This window comes from Typopeltis vanoorti, chromosome 12, assembly GCF_054136105.1.
Source record: "Typopeltis vanoorti isolate ZY-2024b chromosome 12, IOZ_Tvanoo_1.0, whole genome shotgun sequence".
Lineage (NCBI taxonomy): Eukaryota > Metazoa > Arthropoda > Arachnida > Uropygi > Thelyphonidae > Typopeltis > Typopeltis vanoorti.
In genome coordinates, this window is record NC_143560.1 from 48,565,405 (window position 1) to 48,584,947 (window position 19,543).

Below are 19,543 nucleotides of genomic sequence, written 5' to 3' on the forward strand. Positions count from 1 at the left end.
TGTAATTTGAAATTTAAAATAAATCTGAATAATTTTTTGTCATTGTGAACTGTTGAACATCGTAAGCTGTTGCCATTGTGATATAATTGTCCTATACGTTCTCCATGGGGTTCAGATCCAGACTTTGTGATGACCAGGAAAGATGGTGGAAGTCACTGTCATGCTTGCTGAACCACTTGAACAATTCTTGCATGATAGGCAGTAGCATTGCCATCCAGGGGAAAACTGTCATCTGCTGGATAAAAAGTCAACATTGCAGGATGGACATTGTTTGGCAACAATGTTCAGATATTCCTTGGAGGACATCCAATCTTCTAGCAATATCAGGAGGCCCATTCGATAACCAACAGAACATGTCCCACACCATGACACTGCCTCCAGAACCTTAAGTCATGTTTACAAGGCAAGCTGGATGTTCCTCGCTTTATGGGGCTCCTGCCAAACTCTGCCCACCAACGGTAGAAGGTGTACTATGACTGTACTCACTGGACTGCATAAATTTTTTCCAGTCTTTCAGCATTCATTCATGGTATTTCTGATACCACCGTAGACTAATTTTGCAGAAATCACTGGTTTCAGTATAGACATGCAACTGCCCAAACCAATCCTCTTCATTTTCCTGTACATAGTTCAGTGAGATATGGATCGTGAACAGGCTTCATTAAATGCTTTGATCAATTGCTGCACATAGGGAGTTCTGTTTGTTTGTACAAGCCTTCTCAAACTTGTACAGACCGACAAATATGGTTCCTGACAGACTGCCATAGGACCACAGTTATGCCACAGATAAGCAATGTGGATTATTTGTCCACTGATTAAGCACCCAGGATATCTCACCTTGTGAGAAACCAGTCAGCTTTCCTGTTTTCAAAATTGTGGCTCCAGCCTGATGGGCACCCATAATAAGCCCTTTATCGAATTCTGAAAGATCCCTTGTTTTATCCATTGTGATCAACACTATTGATGATTACTGACCAGCAGCATTCTTAAATAGTTATTGATTAGAACACATTGTGATATATGTGACCAAGTATTTTGTGTATAAGTGATGTTTACGTACACTGCATAAAGATTTCTAATTCAGTGGCCAGTACATGTATTATCCATCCACACTAAATGTGTTTGGAAGATGAAATCAAATGAGTTTTGACAATTAAAATAAATATAAATATGTTGTGCATATGTGCATATTGTGTGCATGATGTTTCACAGTAAGAAGGAACACATTCAAATGCAGCTCTACTTGCCTCTACACACACACACACACACACAACACAGAGAGAGAGAGAGAGAGAGAGAGAGAGACAGACAGACAGTGTATTGCCCCAATTACAAAAAGGATGCTTTGATCACTTTTTGCTAACTAGCAGTAACTCACTGGCTTTTAATGAAGCAGTTCTGCTTTTCACACACTAACAAATCACAAAGAATAAAGTCTAAAAGTAACTTACATTGGCTGATTTCAAGGCATCCTTCTCTTGCTCTCCTTGGAACTTCAATAAAGTTGTCAATGCTTTGGAAGGTAATGCAAGATGTATACCAAGTTTTATTCTTATAGCAATTGTATCAATGAAGAAAGCACCACTCTGTTAAGGTTGCTACTGCAGATGTTACTTAAAGTTAAAATATTCCTGCCATGTGGGATAAGGACTAGGACTATTCCAGACATCATCTAATAGCTCAAGACCAACAACTTACTTGATTCCTTTTAGGAGAGTTTACAAGACATTTAAAAGTAACAGTATAAGATACTTATTGTGTGTGTGCACATGTGCATACACACAGTGACCATGTGTGCATAAAGAGCTGTAAGCAGAGTAATTTGCATTGTGTCTTACTATGCTGATGTTTGATTCGTATACCATACAGGGATGATGATAGAGTCTAAATAAAATACAGTTGTGATATATTACTTAAATCCAAAATCTAAGTATAAATAAAAGAAGTTATAATATTAAATCATAGTGTATAAAATAAAATATAGGTGATTACTTAAATACAAAAGCTATATATAAATGAAAGAAGGCATAATTATAAAATAATGTGGTGTTTAAAATAAAATATAGGTGAGACATATTTGAAATAAAAAGAAAAAATGTGTAGAGATGAAGAGAAGATAGAGACATGGAACAATGTGTTATAAGTTGCCTGCACCTGCAGTACTTCTTGGCCCATCCGTGGTGTAGGTTTCCAAATTTTCATAGGTGAGATGGATATGTAATTAAAATAAAAGTAAATTTAATGATATATTCACAGTCAATATAGTACTGTATAAGCATGATAAAGAACTCAAATACAAATTAAGAATCCCTAAGTGGGAGGAACATTAATATAAGTGTGTGCATGTGTTACTTTGGACTGCTTTCATGATTCATTAATATGTAAAATGATGAAACAGTATTCCAGTCCACCATAGTTTCATTATAAATAATGATTATTCCATTATGGAATAAAACCTACATAATAATAACAAATGTAATATTGTTTGTTTTTAGTTCAATAAAAATTACTGTTTTTATAATAACTAAACTTTTTTTAAAAAAAAAATTGTATTTTTTGCTATTCCTAAGTGAAAATTACTATCACTATAGATCACATTATATATTAATTGGATTTTGTATTGTTTTCATGCTGATGTAGTTTCCATAAAATCAGAGAATGCTTGATTTTTGTTTGCTCCCAGATCACCAAGTCTACATTTGTATTCAAATTGCCACAGTTATCTTGAAAAATGTTTTATTACAGCTCTTCAGCTTGGAGTCGTAAGAATCTACCAGTCTCGCCTTAGAGAACGATACAGAAGGAAAAGGATAATTAGGAAATATGGACTTATAAATCAACATCAGGTTCTGGAAAGTTGGAATCCTTATTATCAGCTTGGTAGAACATTCACTGACAAAATTGTGCGGTTTGCTCAGCTTGTATCTCCTCACGACTTTGATTTATTTATGGAGGGATTGCTGTGTATGTATTGCAATATAATCATTGTTGTTTGAATATTTAGTTTGAATAATTTAAAATATTTATAATTTGAAATTCTTTATATTGTATATTTTTTAACCAAGATAGCCTTGGTTAAAAAATATACATATATTCATCCATATGTATATTTTTTCTACTTTGTGTATGATTTCTGTCTATATATTTAAAATAAAAACTAAAACAGTTTAATATTAAAGATTATTAAGTACAGTGCTGAAATATGTTTGGAGAGCAAAGCTTCTGTAATCAATAGAATGAACATTAAAACACTAGATAAATGTACGAGACTGAAATTATAAATACAAGGTAAATACATTCCATATTACAAAACAGAATGCATGTTGATAATTGGTAATAACCAGAACATGCTACTATTATTACCTTAGAATTGTCTGCAAATTGCCATGAAACAGTAATAATATCATGCCTTGGTTACCAGTTATCAACATGCATGCTTTTTTATTACGTAGAATGCATTTATTCTGTCATGTTGTACCATCATTTTGTATTTCGGTTTAAGCCAATAAGAATACAATTTGGTCGGCTAAATCCCAAACTGCCAGTCCATCCTTGTTCGTTCAATATCCAGGTAGATACCCAACAGGGTGCACCACGAGAAGGTGAGGATTGGACATTAGGTCAGAAGCCCTGGTCGGTTCTTCTCATTCCTTTAAAGGCTCTGTGGAGGTCTCCTCTCAGTTATACAGCTTTGACCTTTAAGCACCCCTTAACCCTCCAAACGGCCAGGATGTATATATACGTCCAGCTAAAGCTGGATATGATTCAATACACCTGTTGAAAGAACATGGATAAGAAGTACAATTTGGCTGTTCTCTCTTTTGGAATGTGCAATAATCCTTCATACTGTAGAGAACACTTAACCAGATTATCTGGAGAAGCTTAGTCTCAGTTCTCTATAACAAGGAACACAGTTCCTTGTTTTATGCTGGGCAACTTGACTGTTAGTTATATTAGAGAGATTAAAATATAGAAATTATTTTTATTTTCTCTTTTTATTGTGCAGTTTTAAATTCCAGGAAAAATATATCACTAAGTTTTTTCAAAATATCATAATCTACTGTTCTTTGCACTTTCACTTTGTTGTTTTCCCTTTATAATTGGTCTTTACATAATGAAATAAATGGTTATTATTTAAATTGATATGTATATATTTTCTGTTAGTTTGCGATACTTTAAAGTAAGTGATACTTTTGCATATATTCCCTGATACAAAATATGTATATCGGCATGCATCAAATGCCGATATTTCATATTTTCACAATAAAATTGAACTTTATTTTGACTTTGATAGTTTTACACCTCTCCCCCTGCTGCAACACTACCACACAACCGAAAACTGTTATGAAATATAAGTACAGTTTTTATTTAATTCGTTATTTTTCCATAGTAATTGTTCCATATAACATTTAATTTTTCAACACAGAAACTAGGTTTTGATTATTATAAATTAGCAAATTATAAATCAGAAAATATACATATTATTTTCTCATTATTATAAATCAGGAAGTTATGTGATATTGGGTAATAGGGAAAATTAATATTTAAACACATTGTCATCCCACAAATGCAATATCAGAATAATATGTTTCGAATGTCTGCTAATCAATCAGATAGATGGAAAAACAAAAAAGGATTTTCTTCCTGTAAAATATTCAGTTATTGCACGAGGCACTTTAGTGCCTCGTGCAATAACTGAACTCGTGCTACCTGCTAGACATGTTCTTTTGATCTGGTTCCCAGTGGTGGTGGTGGTGGGGGGGGGGGTCAGTAAGCTGTAAGCTCCATTAGCTTACATATTACACACACACACACACACACACACACACACTCTGAATAGTAGGGTAAATCATTCTCTGAGATGTTTTATTTCTTAATTTTTGAAACATTCTGTGTTCCACAATCTCGCCTAATGCAACTGTTTTTCAAATATGCTTATTATAAGATTGTTTTTATTTGCAAATAAGAATACTCTTTGCCGAAACTTTGTCTATTAAATTTTCGTAGCAGTGTGTGCCACAGATTAGAAATTTTCAAAGTAGCACGAATACTATTTTTTTTATTACAAAATAGCAAAGTTTGATAATAAAAATTTCTGCTACAGATTGAACAGTATTATTGCCTTATTTCTTTTCTCCTGTGGGAGAAAAACAGTAAAATGTCACTCATATAATTATAGCAGATTTTCTATTGGCAAAAATGGTAAGAAAATAATCATTTGACTTTCATTTCAAAACACAAAGATAGAACATTGCAAATTCACTCAATGAAAAGAAAATACTACGTATTTTTCTTCTGTTGTTATCTGGTTTTTTTCTTGTAGTAGAATGAAGAAATTACTGCACGTATTTCTTTTGTCTATACAAGAGTGGAAAAATCTGTAAATTGATTATATTATAGCTCATAGAGAATTCATGCTAGAAAAAATATTTATGTAAGAGCTACCATCAGCAGATATAACAAAATTTTCTTCTAGTTTAGATATGTGACCTTATTGAAGTAGTTAAACTTTTGCTACTATTTTACACTAAACTGCATGAGCATGTTCCCGAAGTGATTTACATTTGTAACAATTGCCTGTAGATTGAATAGGTCTATAACCCTCCCCCAACCCAAAATATAAATGATTATGTAACACATATACACCTTTTCTCTTAAAAAATTCAAATCTTTTTTTTTTCAAGATAATTGTATCGAATAATTTCGAATTTTTCAATAATAAAAGTGAAACTGATCACTATAAATAAAGAAATCATTTTTGCCATAAATACTGCATCAGCCTATAAAAGAAATGTCAGTTTTTTTGTGTTAGGATGTCTGAATAACTGAAAATGAAACAAGACATTCTTGCTTCAGGCAATTTAATGTGATGTTCTGGAGAACTTTCTCTCTCGAATGTTTCTCAAAAGCAGTAACAATAATCTAAGACTTTAGCTTTTCCTCCAGCTAACAGTTTTATTGTGGAGCATTTCTGAGACGTATTTCAGAAATAGCAACCAGCAGCAGTAGAAGTAGTAATATTTAGAATTTTTTAAAAAAAAAAAAAAATAAAACAAAAATAACACAACCGAACTTTCTTTTTTGTAGCATGCATAAACAGTTTTACATATTGAAAATATAGCATAGTATTTCTAAATCTTAGAATAATTTCAGCAGACCGCTGAATAGCTGATTTCAGATGCAAAGAAAGAGTACAAAATTAGAAGCTTCGACGGTACAACAATATTATTGCTTTATTTCTTTTGTCAAAACAGTAAACTGAAATAAGAGATTTTGAATAATGTCTGAAAGCTTTCAAACCAGTAAAAAATCTTAAAATTGAGCATAAATTTTGAATCATTTTATGCAGGATATCCTTCCTTTTATATTTTCAACATATCTACAGTCGTTAAGCACTGGATATTATAGTATCCTACAAAAAAAAAAAAAAAAAAAAAATCTGTTGCAATTTTAAGCAAAAGAAGAAGGCAAAGAGTTTCTGATAAAATACCATCGTCATCATCATCAAATTCCTGCCATGTACCCTCAAGGGGTGTACAGGATATGACAGTACTACATGAAAAAATTACATCATTCCTAACTTCCTATCTACAATTTTCCTCCAAATCAGTCTGTTACTTGGCAAGACTCCAACATTATCAGATCTTATATTTCTATCGTCTAAGGCACATTGTACCGTATTAATCCACCTATATCTTGGTCTTCCTCTGGGTCGTTTTCCTGCCAACCTGGCAGAGAACACTTGTTTTGCTAATCTTTCCTCTCCCATTCTATTTAAGTGACCATACCACCTGAGGTTAGCTCTGCTAACACATTCCTGGATGCTGACAATGTCAAGTTCTTTCTTAATATCCTCATTTTTAATATGATATTGCCATTGATGCCATCTGTTCATGCCTATAATCTTTCTCAGGACTCTCATATCTGCGGTCTCTAGTCTTTGGTCAAGTGTTTTACTTCTGACCCAGCTCTCAGATCCATAAGTTAAAACTGGTTTGAACACTGTCTTGTATACAGCTAATTTAGTGTTCCGACTAATTTCTCTCTTATTCCATATGAATTTATTCAGTTGACTTCCCACCATACCAGCTTTGCTGATTCTGTTGTCTATTTCTATATTTAATTTACCATCTTCAGTAAAAATCGTGCCTAAGTAGCTGAAATGTTTTACTTGTTCCACAGGTTCTCCATTCACAACACAGTTGACATTTTCAATGATTCTGCCTATTTTCATTGTCTTTGTCTTTTTATTGCTGACCTTCATACCATATCTATTACAACAGCTATTCAATTTAGTCAGAGAATCTTGCAGACTTGTAGCAGATTTATTTAAAAGTATAACATCATCCGCATAAAGCAAAGAACTGACATTAACATCTCCAATTTTGATATCAGGTTTAATACCACTTTCCTTCATAATGTGATCCATATAGATAATGAATAACAGAGGGGATAATGTACATCCTCGTCTGACACCAGATTTAACATTAAACCATCTTCCTGTACTTCCTTCAATTCTAACTGCTGACTTACAACTCAAATAAAGACTAAATATTGCTTGATATAATGCCCCATTGACACCATATAACTGCAGCGTATTGAATAGCTTCTCTCTTGGCACCTTGTCATATGCCTTTTCCAAATCGACAAAACTTAAATACAGATCTTTGTTATATTCCCATGCTTTCTCGACTATTTGTCGTAAATTGAAGAGCTGATCCTGACAGCCTCTATTTGGCCTGAATCCAGCTTGTTCTTCACCAAGCTTTTCTTCCACAATTCTTCTCAACCGTTTCTCAAGTATACTTGCATAGATCTTGCCAGGAACACTCAGTAGGGAAATACCTCTGTAATTCTCACATTCAGTTTTATTTCCCTTTTTATATATGGGTACTATGAGAGCTCTACTCCAATCATCGGGAATTCGTCCCTCTGTCCAGGCTTTCTGAACTGTGCAGTACAGCCACTGTAAGACTTTTATACCACCATACTTCAGCATTTCTGGTCGAATATCATCTACTCCTGCTGCCTTTCCACATTTCAAGCCTTTGATGGCTTTTTCTACTTCAAATATGGATATGTATTCCTGACTGCATGCCTGATCAATGTTTTTTATCACTGTGCTGTCATCACTTGCTTGATAAAATACCATTCGATATAAATTTTTGATACTAAAAAAGGCACAATCGGCAACCGAGTAATGTAGTTGATAATCATTTGTTGTTCATAAAAATAAAAAAAAATCGTTCCTAAAATTGAAATGTGATGATCCATATAAAGATATAGTATTTTGCAAAGAAAGAAAGCAAAATGTCATATTTATTTCGCTAAACGTTATTTAAAAATATAAATATTTGACAAAATATTTTAAATGCAAACAAATATTTGAAAATTTGCAAAAAGTAACTATATTTTCAGTAAAGTAAAGAAAATTTACTATTACTAAAATATATTCATTGCAAAGGCTGACCTGTGGTCATTTCAGGATTGATTATTTATTTTGGCAGATATGAAACTCGTTTTTATTTTTGTAAAGAGACACAATAAATAAATTATGCAGCAAAAAAACAAAAAAAAACCCAATCAAATATCTAAGTACAGTAAAGGAAATTCCAAGTAACACAGCACATGTAAAGAAAAGTGACTCAAAAGTCGCCCTGCCTCATTTAATCCTCTAACGGCTCTAAATTCGCCGTTGAGGGATTAATGACATAGGAGGGTAAATACTTGATAAAAGATAGCATGTCGATGAAGTTTTGATCCACGAAAAATTCTGAGTGATGTGGCTATTTCATCCACCTCGGCCGATAGGCGGGTTAATGAGACTTATTTGTGTCTATGGTCCCACAGAAGGTTCTACTAAGGTAGAAGTGGAGGAATTTTTTGAGGCTTTAGAGAAAGCAACTGACACAATGAGAAAGGAAAAGTTGGTCCTTGTTGAGGATCTAAATAGAAGAGTAGGAAATGATTGTCAGACATACAAAAATATTTTGGGAAAATTTGGAGAAAAGAGCAAAGCTAATAATAATGGCAAATACCTGTTGGATTTCTGCTGAGGACATGGACTGGTTATTACTAACACCATATTCCAACATAAAAATGTGCACAAATTTACATGGAGAAAAGAGGCAAGGAATAAGAGAAGTCTCATTGATTATGTTATTGTTGATAGTGATGTTTTCTCCCTGGTGCAGGACACCAGAGTGTACAGAGGATTTGAAATTGGAAGTGATCACTATTTAGTCTTGAGCAGGATGAAATTTAATTTCATATTCAAAAGAATAACATGTAAGAAAGTTTTAAAGCGAATAAAAGTTGAGCAGCTCTCAGATGTGAACTGTAGACTAAAATACACAAAGATTATTGATGAAAAAATGAAAGAGTTTGAGAACAGGAATCAAACCTTGGAGATTCAGTGGCAAACTCTGAAGAAAACATTGATTGATTCTGCCAGAGAATCTTGTAGTGAGGTTGTCAGCAAGGATTGAAAAATCAGAACTCCCTGGTGGACACAGGAAGTTAAAGAGGCAGTGAAGGAAAAGAAGAAAGCATATCAAAAGTTCCTGTCAAATATGTCAGCTTGTGCTTTTAGAGAATACAGAGACAAATGTAAGAAAGCTAAACACTGTGTGTAAAATTAGCTAAACGAAAGTCATTAGAAGACTTTGGTAAGAAAATAGAAAATAAATATCAAGAAGGTGGCAAGATATTCTGGAGGTTGTTGAAGAAGCTCAGAAATGGAGGAAAGAGACTTAAATATAAAGAGCTAATAAGCTTCATTTCGGTGATATAAATAATATTTTAAATTAAGGGATATAAAATCCACATTGTTTCAAAACCGAATAAGAAACTCAAAAATTGGAATCAAAGAGTTTCATGCCGAATATAGTAAACTATAAAGTATCGGCGAACACTAGCATGAGCTAATTGCAAGATATCATCTCTAATTCCTTATACAACAAAATTTTGTTGTATAAGGAATTAGAGATGATAAAGGTGACATGAAAACTGGAGAAAAAGATATCCTTGAAGTATGGAGTAATTACTTCGAAAAATTGCTAAATGAAACAAGCAGTGATAACACAGTGGTAAAAAAACACTCAACAGGCATACAGTCAGGAACACATATCCATACTTGAACTAGAAAAAGCCATCAAAGGCTTGAAATGTGGAAAGGCAGCAGGAATAGATGATATTCGACCAGAAGTGCTGAAGTATGGAGGTATAAAAAATCTTACAGTGGCTGCACTGCACTGCATAGTTCAGAAGGCCTGGACAGAGCGATGAATTCCCAATGATTGGAGTAGAGCTCTCATAGTACCCATATATAAAAAGGGAAATAAAACTGAATGTGAGAATTGCAGAGGTATTTCCCTACCGAGTGTTCCTGGTAAGATTTATGCAAGTATACTTGAAAAACGGTTGAGAAGAATTGTGGAAGAAAAGCTTGGTGAAGAAGAAGCTGGATTCAGGCCAAATTGAGGCTGTCAGGATCAGATCTTCACTTTACGACAAATGTCGAGAAAGCATTTGAATATAACAAAGATCTGTATTTAAGTTTTGTCGATCTGGAAAAGGCATATAACAAGGTGCCAAGAGAGAAGCTATTCAATATGCTACAGTTATATGGTGCCAATGGTTCATTATATCAAGTAATACTTAGTCTTTATTTGAATTGTAAGTCAGCAGTTAGAATTGAAGAAAGTACAGGAAGATGGTTTAATGTTAAATCTGGTGTCAGACGAGGATGTAAATTGTCCCCTCTGTTATTCATTATCTATATGGATCACATTATGAAGGAAAGTGGTATTAAACCCGATATCAAAATTGTAGATGTTAATGTGAGCTCTTTGCTCTATGCGGACGATGTTATACTTCTAAATAAATCCGCTACAAGTCTGCAATATTCCCTGACTAAAGTGAATAACTCTTGTAATAGATATGGTATGAAGGTCAGCAATAACAAGACATTGAAAATAAGTAGAATCACTGAAAATGTCAACTGTGTGTGAATGGATAACCTGCGGAACAAGTAAAACATTTCAGCTACTTAGGCACGGTTTTTAGTGATGATCGTAAATTAAATATGGAAATAGACAACAGAATCAACAAAGCTGGTATGGTAGGAAGTCAATTGAATAAATTCATATGGAATAAGAGAGAAATTAGTCGGAACACTAAATTAGCTGTATACAAGACAGTGTTCAAACCAGTTTTAACTTCTGGATCTGAGAGCTGGGTCAGAAGTAAAACACTTGACCAAAGACTAGAGACCGCAGATATGTGAATCATGAGAAAGAATAGGGGCACGAACAGATGGCATCAATGGCAATATCATATTAATAATGAGGATATTAGGAAAGAACTTGACATTGTCAGCAATCAGTAATGTGTTAGCAGAACTAATCTCAGGTGGTATGGTCACTTAAACAGAATGGGCGAGGAAAGATTAGCAAACAAGTGTTCTCTGCCAGTTTGGCAGGAAAAAGACCCAGAGGAAGATCAAGATATAGGTGGATTGATATGGTAAAAAAAAGTGCCTTAGACGATAGAAATATAAGATCTGATAATGTTGGAGTCTTGACAAGTAACAGACTGATTTGGAGGAAAATTGTAGATAGGAAGTTAGTAATTTAAGTATAAAGAGCTAATAAGCTTCATTTCGGCAATGAAAACATTACTTAAATTTAAACTATACACTTTGGTATTAGGTCTGCTACTCACTGATGAAGCCTCAAAAAAGGCTGAAACCGGTCTGGGTAGTGACCTCCCTCCATAATGTAATAACAGCATACATTTCCTAGGAAATGTGTTTTTACATTATGGAAAATACCTAAGAATAGCGATCTGAACTTTCCCCACCTTTGCAATGAGTCGTCCGGTATTGTACTACGTACTAGGGTCACTTGCTTTAGCTCATGCTAAGTGTTCGCCGATACTTTATAGTTTACTATATTCAGCAAGAAACTCTCTGATTCCAATCTTTGAGTTTCTTATTCGGGTCTAAAACTATGTGGGATTTAATATCCCCTTAATTTAAGGAAGTTAGTAATGATGTTTTTTTTTTTTTCATGTAGTACTATCATATCCTGTACATCCCTTGAGGGTACGTGACAGGAATTCAATGATGATGATGAGAATGTATTTATTTTTTATCTATTCATTTCAGTTTTAGGAGTTAATAGTTTATTCCAGAGATCATGAAGTTATATGCTTCATTTTTGTTGAATTATATACCCAAAATTATCAGGGCTTGTTTTATCGGTCTTGCAGTAAGAGAATTCTCTGTTGCAGAGCAGAACAGTTTTAAGAATCATTTATCTGTTCTTTAGATATAACATGAAGCTTAAGCTTCAGTCATTTTGTGAAGATTACCATTATGTTTTTTCACATATGGTGAAATCACTGCCAGCTCCATAAGCCTTCCACAACATCTTTTGTAGTAGATTTAAAGTTCCAAAGCATAAACACTGACATCACAATCTGGTTATCAGTGCACACTTCTGTTTTATTGCATAGAATGTATTTAAATTTCATTTGTTAATCTATATAACATACTGGCATTTTTATATCTGATAGTTATAGTAATAGCATGAAACACTAGTGAATATGACTTGCAAAGCACACTTTTTTGAAGTGAAATCTTAACTATTTTGTCTGCTTGCAGTAAATTTGCTTTGTTTTGCAAGACATTTCTAAAATTATTAGATATATGTATGAAGAGCCAAAGGCTTCAATTCGGCAACATATATATATATATATATATAACTTGTTTAAGTTAAGGGATATTACATCCCATATAGTTTCTTAGCCAAATAAGAAACTCAAAGAGTTTCATGCCGAATATAGTAGAAACTATATAAAGTTCGGCGATTCCAAGCATAAGCAAATACTTGGATACTGCAGCAACTGACCCTAAAGGTAGTGCAAGCTGAGGCAACTCGTGTCAAAGGTGGAGCAAGCTCCAATCACTATTCTTGATATTTACTCATAATGTGAACTGAGCTCCTAGGAGCTGTATTATTGTTCGACATTATGAGAGAAGGTCACTACACAGACTGGTTTCAACCTATATTGAGGTCTCATCAGTGAGTAGGCAGACCTAGTTAATATCAAGTTTGTAGCAAGCAGAACTTGCAACCCTTCTACGAGTTTTTCCATGAGGTGTCCTAATAAATTATTACATATATGAAGAGCCAAAGGCTTCAATTCGGCGACATATATAACTTGTTTAAGTTAAGGGATATTACATCCCATATAGTTTCTTAGCCGAATAAGAAACTCAAAGAGTTTCATGCCGAATATAGTAGAAACTATATAAAGTTCGGCGATTCCAAGCGTAAGCAAATACCTGGATACTGCAGCAACTGACCCTAAAGGTAGTGCAAGCTGAGGCAACTCGTGTCAAAGGTGGAGCAAGATCCGATCACTATTCTTCATATTTACTCATAATGTGAACTGAACTCCTAGGAGCTGTATTATTGTTCGACATTATGAGAGAAGGTCACTACCCAGACCGGTTTCAACCTTTATTGAGGTCTCATCAGTGAGTAGGCCTTTGGCTCTTCATATATCTAATAATTTATTAGGACACCTCATGGAAAAACTCGTAGAAGGGTTGTACGTTCTGTTCGCTACAAACTTGATATTAACTAGGTCTGCCTACTCACTGATGAGACCTCAATAAAGGTTGAAACCGGTCTGGGTAGTGACCTTCTCTCATAATGTCGAACAATAATACAGCTCCTAGGAGCTCAGTTCACATTATGAGTAAATATCAAGAATAGTGATCGGAGCTTGCTCCACCTTTAACACGAGTTGCCTCAGCTTGCACTACTTTTAGGGTCAGGTGCTGCAGTATCCAGGTATTTGCTTACGCTTGGAATCGGCGAACTTTATATAGTTTCTACTATATTCGGCATGAAACTCTTTGAGTTTCTTATTCGGCTAAGAAACTATCATCATCATCATCATCAAATTCCTGCCATGTACCCTCAAGGGGTGTACAGGATATGACAGTACTACATGAAAAAATTACATCATTACTAACTTCCTATCTACAATTTTCCTCCAAATCAGTCTGTTACTTGTCAAGACTCCAACATTATCAGATCTTATATTTCTATCGTCTAAGGCACTTTGTACCGTATCAATCCACCTGTATCTTGGTCTTCCTCTGGGTCGTTTTCCTGCCAACCTGGCAGAGAACATTCTATTTAAGTGACCATACCACCTGAGATTAGCTCTGCTAACGCATTCCTGGATGCTGACAATGTCAAGTTCTTTCCTAATATCCTCATTTTTAATATGATATTGCCATTGATGCTATCTGTTCATGCCTCTAATCTTTCTCAGGACTCTCATATCTGCGGTCTCTAGTCTTTGGTCAAGTGTTTTACTTGTGACCCAGCTCTCAGATCCATAAGTTAAAACTGGTTTGAACACTGTCTTGTATACAGCTAATTTAGTGTTCCGACTGATTTCTTTCTTATTCTATATGAATTTATTCAATTGACTTCTCACCATACCAGCTTTGCTGATTCTGTTGTCTATTTCTATATTTAATTTACCATCTTCAGTAAAAATCGTGCCTAAGTAGCTGAAATGTTTTACTTGTCCCACAGGTTCTCCATTCACAACACAGTTGACATTTTCAATGATTCTGCCTATTTTCATTGTCTTTGTCTTTTTATTGCTGACCTTCATACCATATCTATTACAACAGCTATTCAATTTAGTCAGAGAATCTTGCAGACTTGTAGCAGATTTATTTAGAAGTATAACATCATCTGCATAAAGCAAAGAGCTGACATTAACATCTCCAATTTTGATATCAGGTTTAATACCACATTCCTTCATAATGTGATCCATATAGATAATGAATAACAGATGGGATAATGTACATCCTTGTCTCACACCAGATTTAACATTAAACCATCTTCCTGTACTTCCTTCAATTCTAACTGCTGACTTACAACTCAAATAAAGACTAAGTATTGCTTGATATAATGCCCCATTGACACCATATAACTGGAGCGTATTGAATAGCTTCTCTCTTGGCACCTTGTCATATGCCTTTTCCAAATCGACAAAACTTAAATACAGATCTTTGTTGTATTCCCATGCTTTCTCGACTATTTGTCGTAAAGTGAAGATCTGATCCTGACAGCCTCTATTTGACCTGAATCCAGCTTGTTCTTCACCAAGCTTTTCTTCCACAATTCTTCTCAACCGTTTCTCAAGTATACTTGCATAGATCTTGCCAGGAACACTCAGTAGGGAAATACCTCTGTAATTCTCACATTCAGTTTTATTTCCCTTTTTATATATGGGTACTATGAGAGCTCTACTCCAATCATCGGGAATTCGTCCCTCTGTCCAGGCTTTCTGAACTATGCAGTGCAGCCACTGTAAGACTTTTATACCACCATACTTCAGCATTTCTGGTCGAATATCATCTACTCCTGCTGCCTTTCCACATTTCAAGCCTTTGATGGCTTTTTCTACTTCAAGTATGGATATGTATTCCTGACTGCATGCCTGGTCAGTGTTTTTTATCACTGTGCTGTCATCACTGCTTGTTTCATTTAGCAGTTTTTCAAAGTAATTACTCCATACTTCAAGGATATCTTTTTCTCCTGTTTTCATGTAACCTTTATCATCTCTAACCCCTTTTACAGCACTCTTTCCTCCATTCCTAAGCTTCTTCAACAACCTCCAGAATATCTTGCCACCTTCTTGATATTTATTTTCTATATTCTTGCCAAAGTCCTCCCATGACTTTTGTTTAGCTAGTTTTACATAGTGTTTCTCTTTCTTACAATTGTCTCTGTATTCTCTAAAAGCACAAGCTGACTTATTTGACAGGAACTTTTGATATGCTTTCTTCTTTTCCTTCACTGCCTCTTTAACTTCCTGTGTCCACCAGGGAGTTCTGATTTTTCAATCCTTGCTGACAACCTCACTACAAGATTCTCTGGCAGAATCAATCAATGTTTTCTTCAGAGTTTGCCACTGAATCTCCAAGGTTTGATTCCTGTTCTCAAACTCTTTCATTTTTTCATCAATAATCTTTGTGTATTTTAGTCTACAGTTCACATCTGAGAGCTGCTCAACTTTTATTCGCTTTAAAACTTTCTTACATGTTATTCTTTTGAATATGAAATTAAATTTCATCCTGCTCAAGACTAAATAGTGATCACTTCCAATTTCAAATCCTCTGTACACTCTGGTGTCCTGCACCAGGGAGAAAACATCACTATCAACAATAACATAGTCAATGAGACTTTTCTTATTCCTAGCCTCTTCTCTCCATGTGAATTTGTGCACATTTTTATGTTGGAACATGGTGTTAGTAATAACCAGTCCATGTCCTGAGCAGAAATCCAACAGATATTTGCCATTATTATTAACTTTGCTCTTTTCTCCAAATTTTCCCAAAATATTTTTGTATGTCTCACAATCATTTCCTGCTCTGCTATTGAGACTGACTGCCATTCAAGAAGATTAGCCTTGTATTTTGTGTTGAATACTATGGCTACTCCTTCTTTTCCTTGATTGTTATTGCCTGAATATAACATTTTGTATTTATTGCTCAGAAAGATCTCACCAGTTTTGGTCTTTTTTGTTTCAGTCACCCCTATTATGTCGATCTGGTACTTATCTAATTCCTCAGCTAGCTCCATTTCTTTGCCATTCAGGCTTCTTACGTTGATAGTACCGATCTTTAACTCTGGTGATGTTGAGTTGGGGTTTAGTTTCAGATTTGTTCCAGTAGCTGACTTTTTGCTGTTCGCCCTGGTTCCCTGGCGAAAACAACGGGAGCCTTGTTTAACCGGGCGACGCCCCAACCGGCATGAAATTTTGTCATGTTGTACCATCATTCTATATTTTGGTTTAACCAATAAGAATACAATTTGGTCGGCTAAATCCCAAATTGCCAGCCCATCCTCGTCCGTTCAGTATCCAAGTAGATACCCAACAGGGTGCACCACGAGAAGGTGAGGATTGGACATTAGGTCTGATGCCCTGGTCGGTTCTCCGCATTCCTTTAAAGGCTATGTGGAGGTCTCCTCTCAGTTATACAGCTTTGACCCTTAAGCACCCCTGTAAGAAACTATATGGGATGTAATATCCCTTAACTTAAACAAGTTATATATGTCGCCGAATTGAAGCCTTTGGCTCTTCATATATCTAATAATTTATTAGGACACCTCATGGAAAAACTCGTAGAAGGGTTGTAAGTTCTGTTCGCTACAAACTTGATATTAACTAAGTCTGCCTACTCACTGATGAGACCTCAATAAAGGTTGAAACCGGTCTGGGTAGTGACCTTCTTTCAAAATGTCGAACAATAATACAGCTCCTAGGAGCTCAGTTCACATTATGAGTAAATATCAAGAATAGTGATCGGGGCTTGCTCCACCTTTGACACGAGTTGCCTCAGCTTGCACTACCTTTAGGGTCAGTTGCTGCAGTACCCAGGTATTTGCTTACGCTTGGCATCGCTGAATTTTATATAGTTTCTACTATATTCGGCATGAAACTCTTTGAGTTTCATATTCGGCTAAGAAACTATATGGGATGTAATATCCCTTAACTTAAACATTTCTAAAATGTTTGGCCAAACTCTGCATACTTGTTCTACCACCAATTCTGATGACAAAAATTCATATAAAACATAGAGCCAGAAATGTTTTCCTATGGAGATATAATGTGTGAAATTGCATGTATGCATGCATACATATATACACACACTGATACAGTAACAGGTTTGTGTTTCATGTAGTACTGTACATAGGAAATGATCAAGGATAGCATCTGCTACACAGCATTGACTGAATGATTGTTGTACATGCTGAAGAAGTCCAAGATTATTCCACATTGTCATATAACCATCCACAATTCTTTAACTGAGAGCCTGTTCATTAGACACCAGCGTAGCATAAACATTGGCTTTCAGCTGTCCCCACACAAAGAAATTCAGTGGATTCATATTAGGAAATAGTGGTGGCCATTCCAATGGCCTGCCCTCTTCTATCTTTACCTATCCAACAGTCAGGATAGGCATGATCGAAATATTGCCTAAGAGTTTAACAAAAATGTGCTTCATCATGCACGAACCATATATGCCAGCATTTTGCTAATTACATATCTGCCTCCAAGAAGTACTGATGCCACTGAGCATCAGTGGCAAGAACAGTGGACTGATGTGGTGGTCTCCAATGATGCTGAACTAAACATTCACATGGAATCTTTGCTGGGATGTTCCCCAGTCTACATTTCATCATATTGTCGTTTGGTTTAAGCCAACACACGATACATTTTGGTTGATGAAATCCAACCAAATGTACTCCATATCGATCCAAAATTGCAAACCAATCCTCATTCATTCTTGATGATCATGATTATCAAGACAAGACCATGCTTGATAATCATGATCATCAAGTAGCATACATAACAGGTTACTTTTGAAAATAAAAATAATTGAGAACATTTAATAATTAAAATGAATTCAGAATTATATTACCAAGTCAGTGCCAGCACAATATTAATGGAATTTATCTCCTTTTAGGTGAGCATGAGCTTCAAGACAAAATTCTTTTACTGAAAGACTGCCGTACAGCTGGGTTAACTAAGCAGCACAGCATTAATACTTATTTGAGATTAAAGAAAAGAAGAGAGGAACATCAGCATAAACGAAGTGTCCTTGATGAAGTCTTAAGTCACATGAAAGTAAGATATTACATTTATTCATATAAAAATGTGATAAACGTTTTGACTCTTTCGAGGTATAGCAGTGAGCACAACAGTTACTCCTTCACTTGGCATAATCTGCACCTGTATCTGTATATTTTCTTTGTGTTAGGCTCAGTGGCCTGTCATGGCCAAATAATTTGGCTTTATGAAAGCTTAGTTAATTATCTGATAAGGTAAGCTATTCAATCTGCAGATCATTGCTGTCAATTGTATACGTTTTTTTTTTTCCCTAGAATGAAGGACGCTCTGGCATCTGTATACATATATATATATATATATATATACACATACACATATCCCTTGCTTAACTTGATTTGATTAATGCAGCTAATCAATTTGCAACAATCCCTTTATATACGTGGCAAGAGTTTTAATTAACGCGCTTTTAAATTTACCACACAAATACATGCAAGCCTCGAGGAGTGTTTCCTGGCTGAGAGAAAGAAAGTTGTGAGCATGATGATGTCATTCCTCCTACATAGCCGGGCTCCCAGAGCCAGCTAGTTATTTAGCTTTCAAAGCTCTTTTGCTTTTAGCTAATGCACCTGGTCATCCAAATTCTCTTAATGATCTGTGTGAGAATGTGAAAGTTTTATTTTTTCCACCAAATACGACAGCATTGCTACAACCCATGGACATGGGCATCATTGCAACTTTCAAAGCCTATTTTCTTAAAAAGGCATTCTCAAAGAGTCAGTAGAAACAACAACGAAAGAAAATGCGAGTAGACTCCAAGAATTTTGGAAAAATTTTAACATAAACATGCAATTGAAAACATTCATGA

At 35.0% G+C, this 19,543-nt stretch overlaps 1 protein-coding gene across 2 annotated transcripts in view; it reads left to right on the top strand.

Moving 5' to 3' along the window:
• The window catches only part of Ada2a (Transcriptional adapter 2A), a 184,524-nt gene that overhangs the window by 127,041 nt on the left and 37,940 nt on the right, over positions 1–19,543 (top strand). For both annotated transcript variants that reach the window (XM_090401481.1, XM_090401480.1), the window contains exons 7-8: positions 2,746–2,964; positions 18,575–18,735. In XM_090401481.1, the coding sequence (XP_090257607.1) occupies positions 2,746–2,964; positions 18,575–18,735 (380 nt within the window). The remainder of the gene's footprint in view (positions 1–2,745; positions 2,965–18,574; positions 18,736–19,543) is intronic.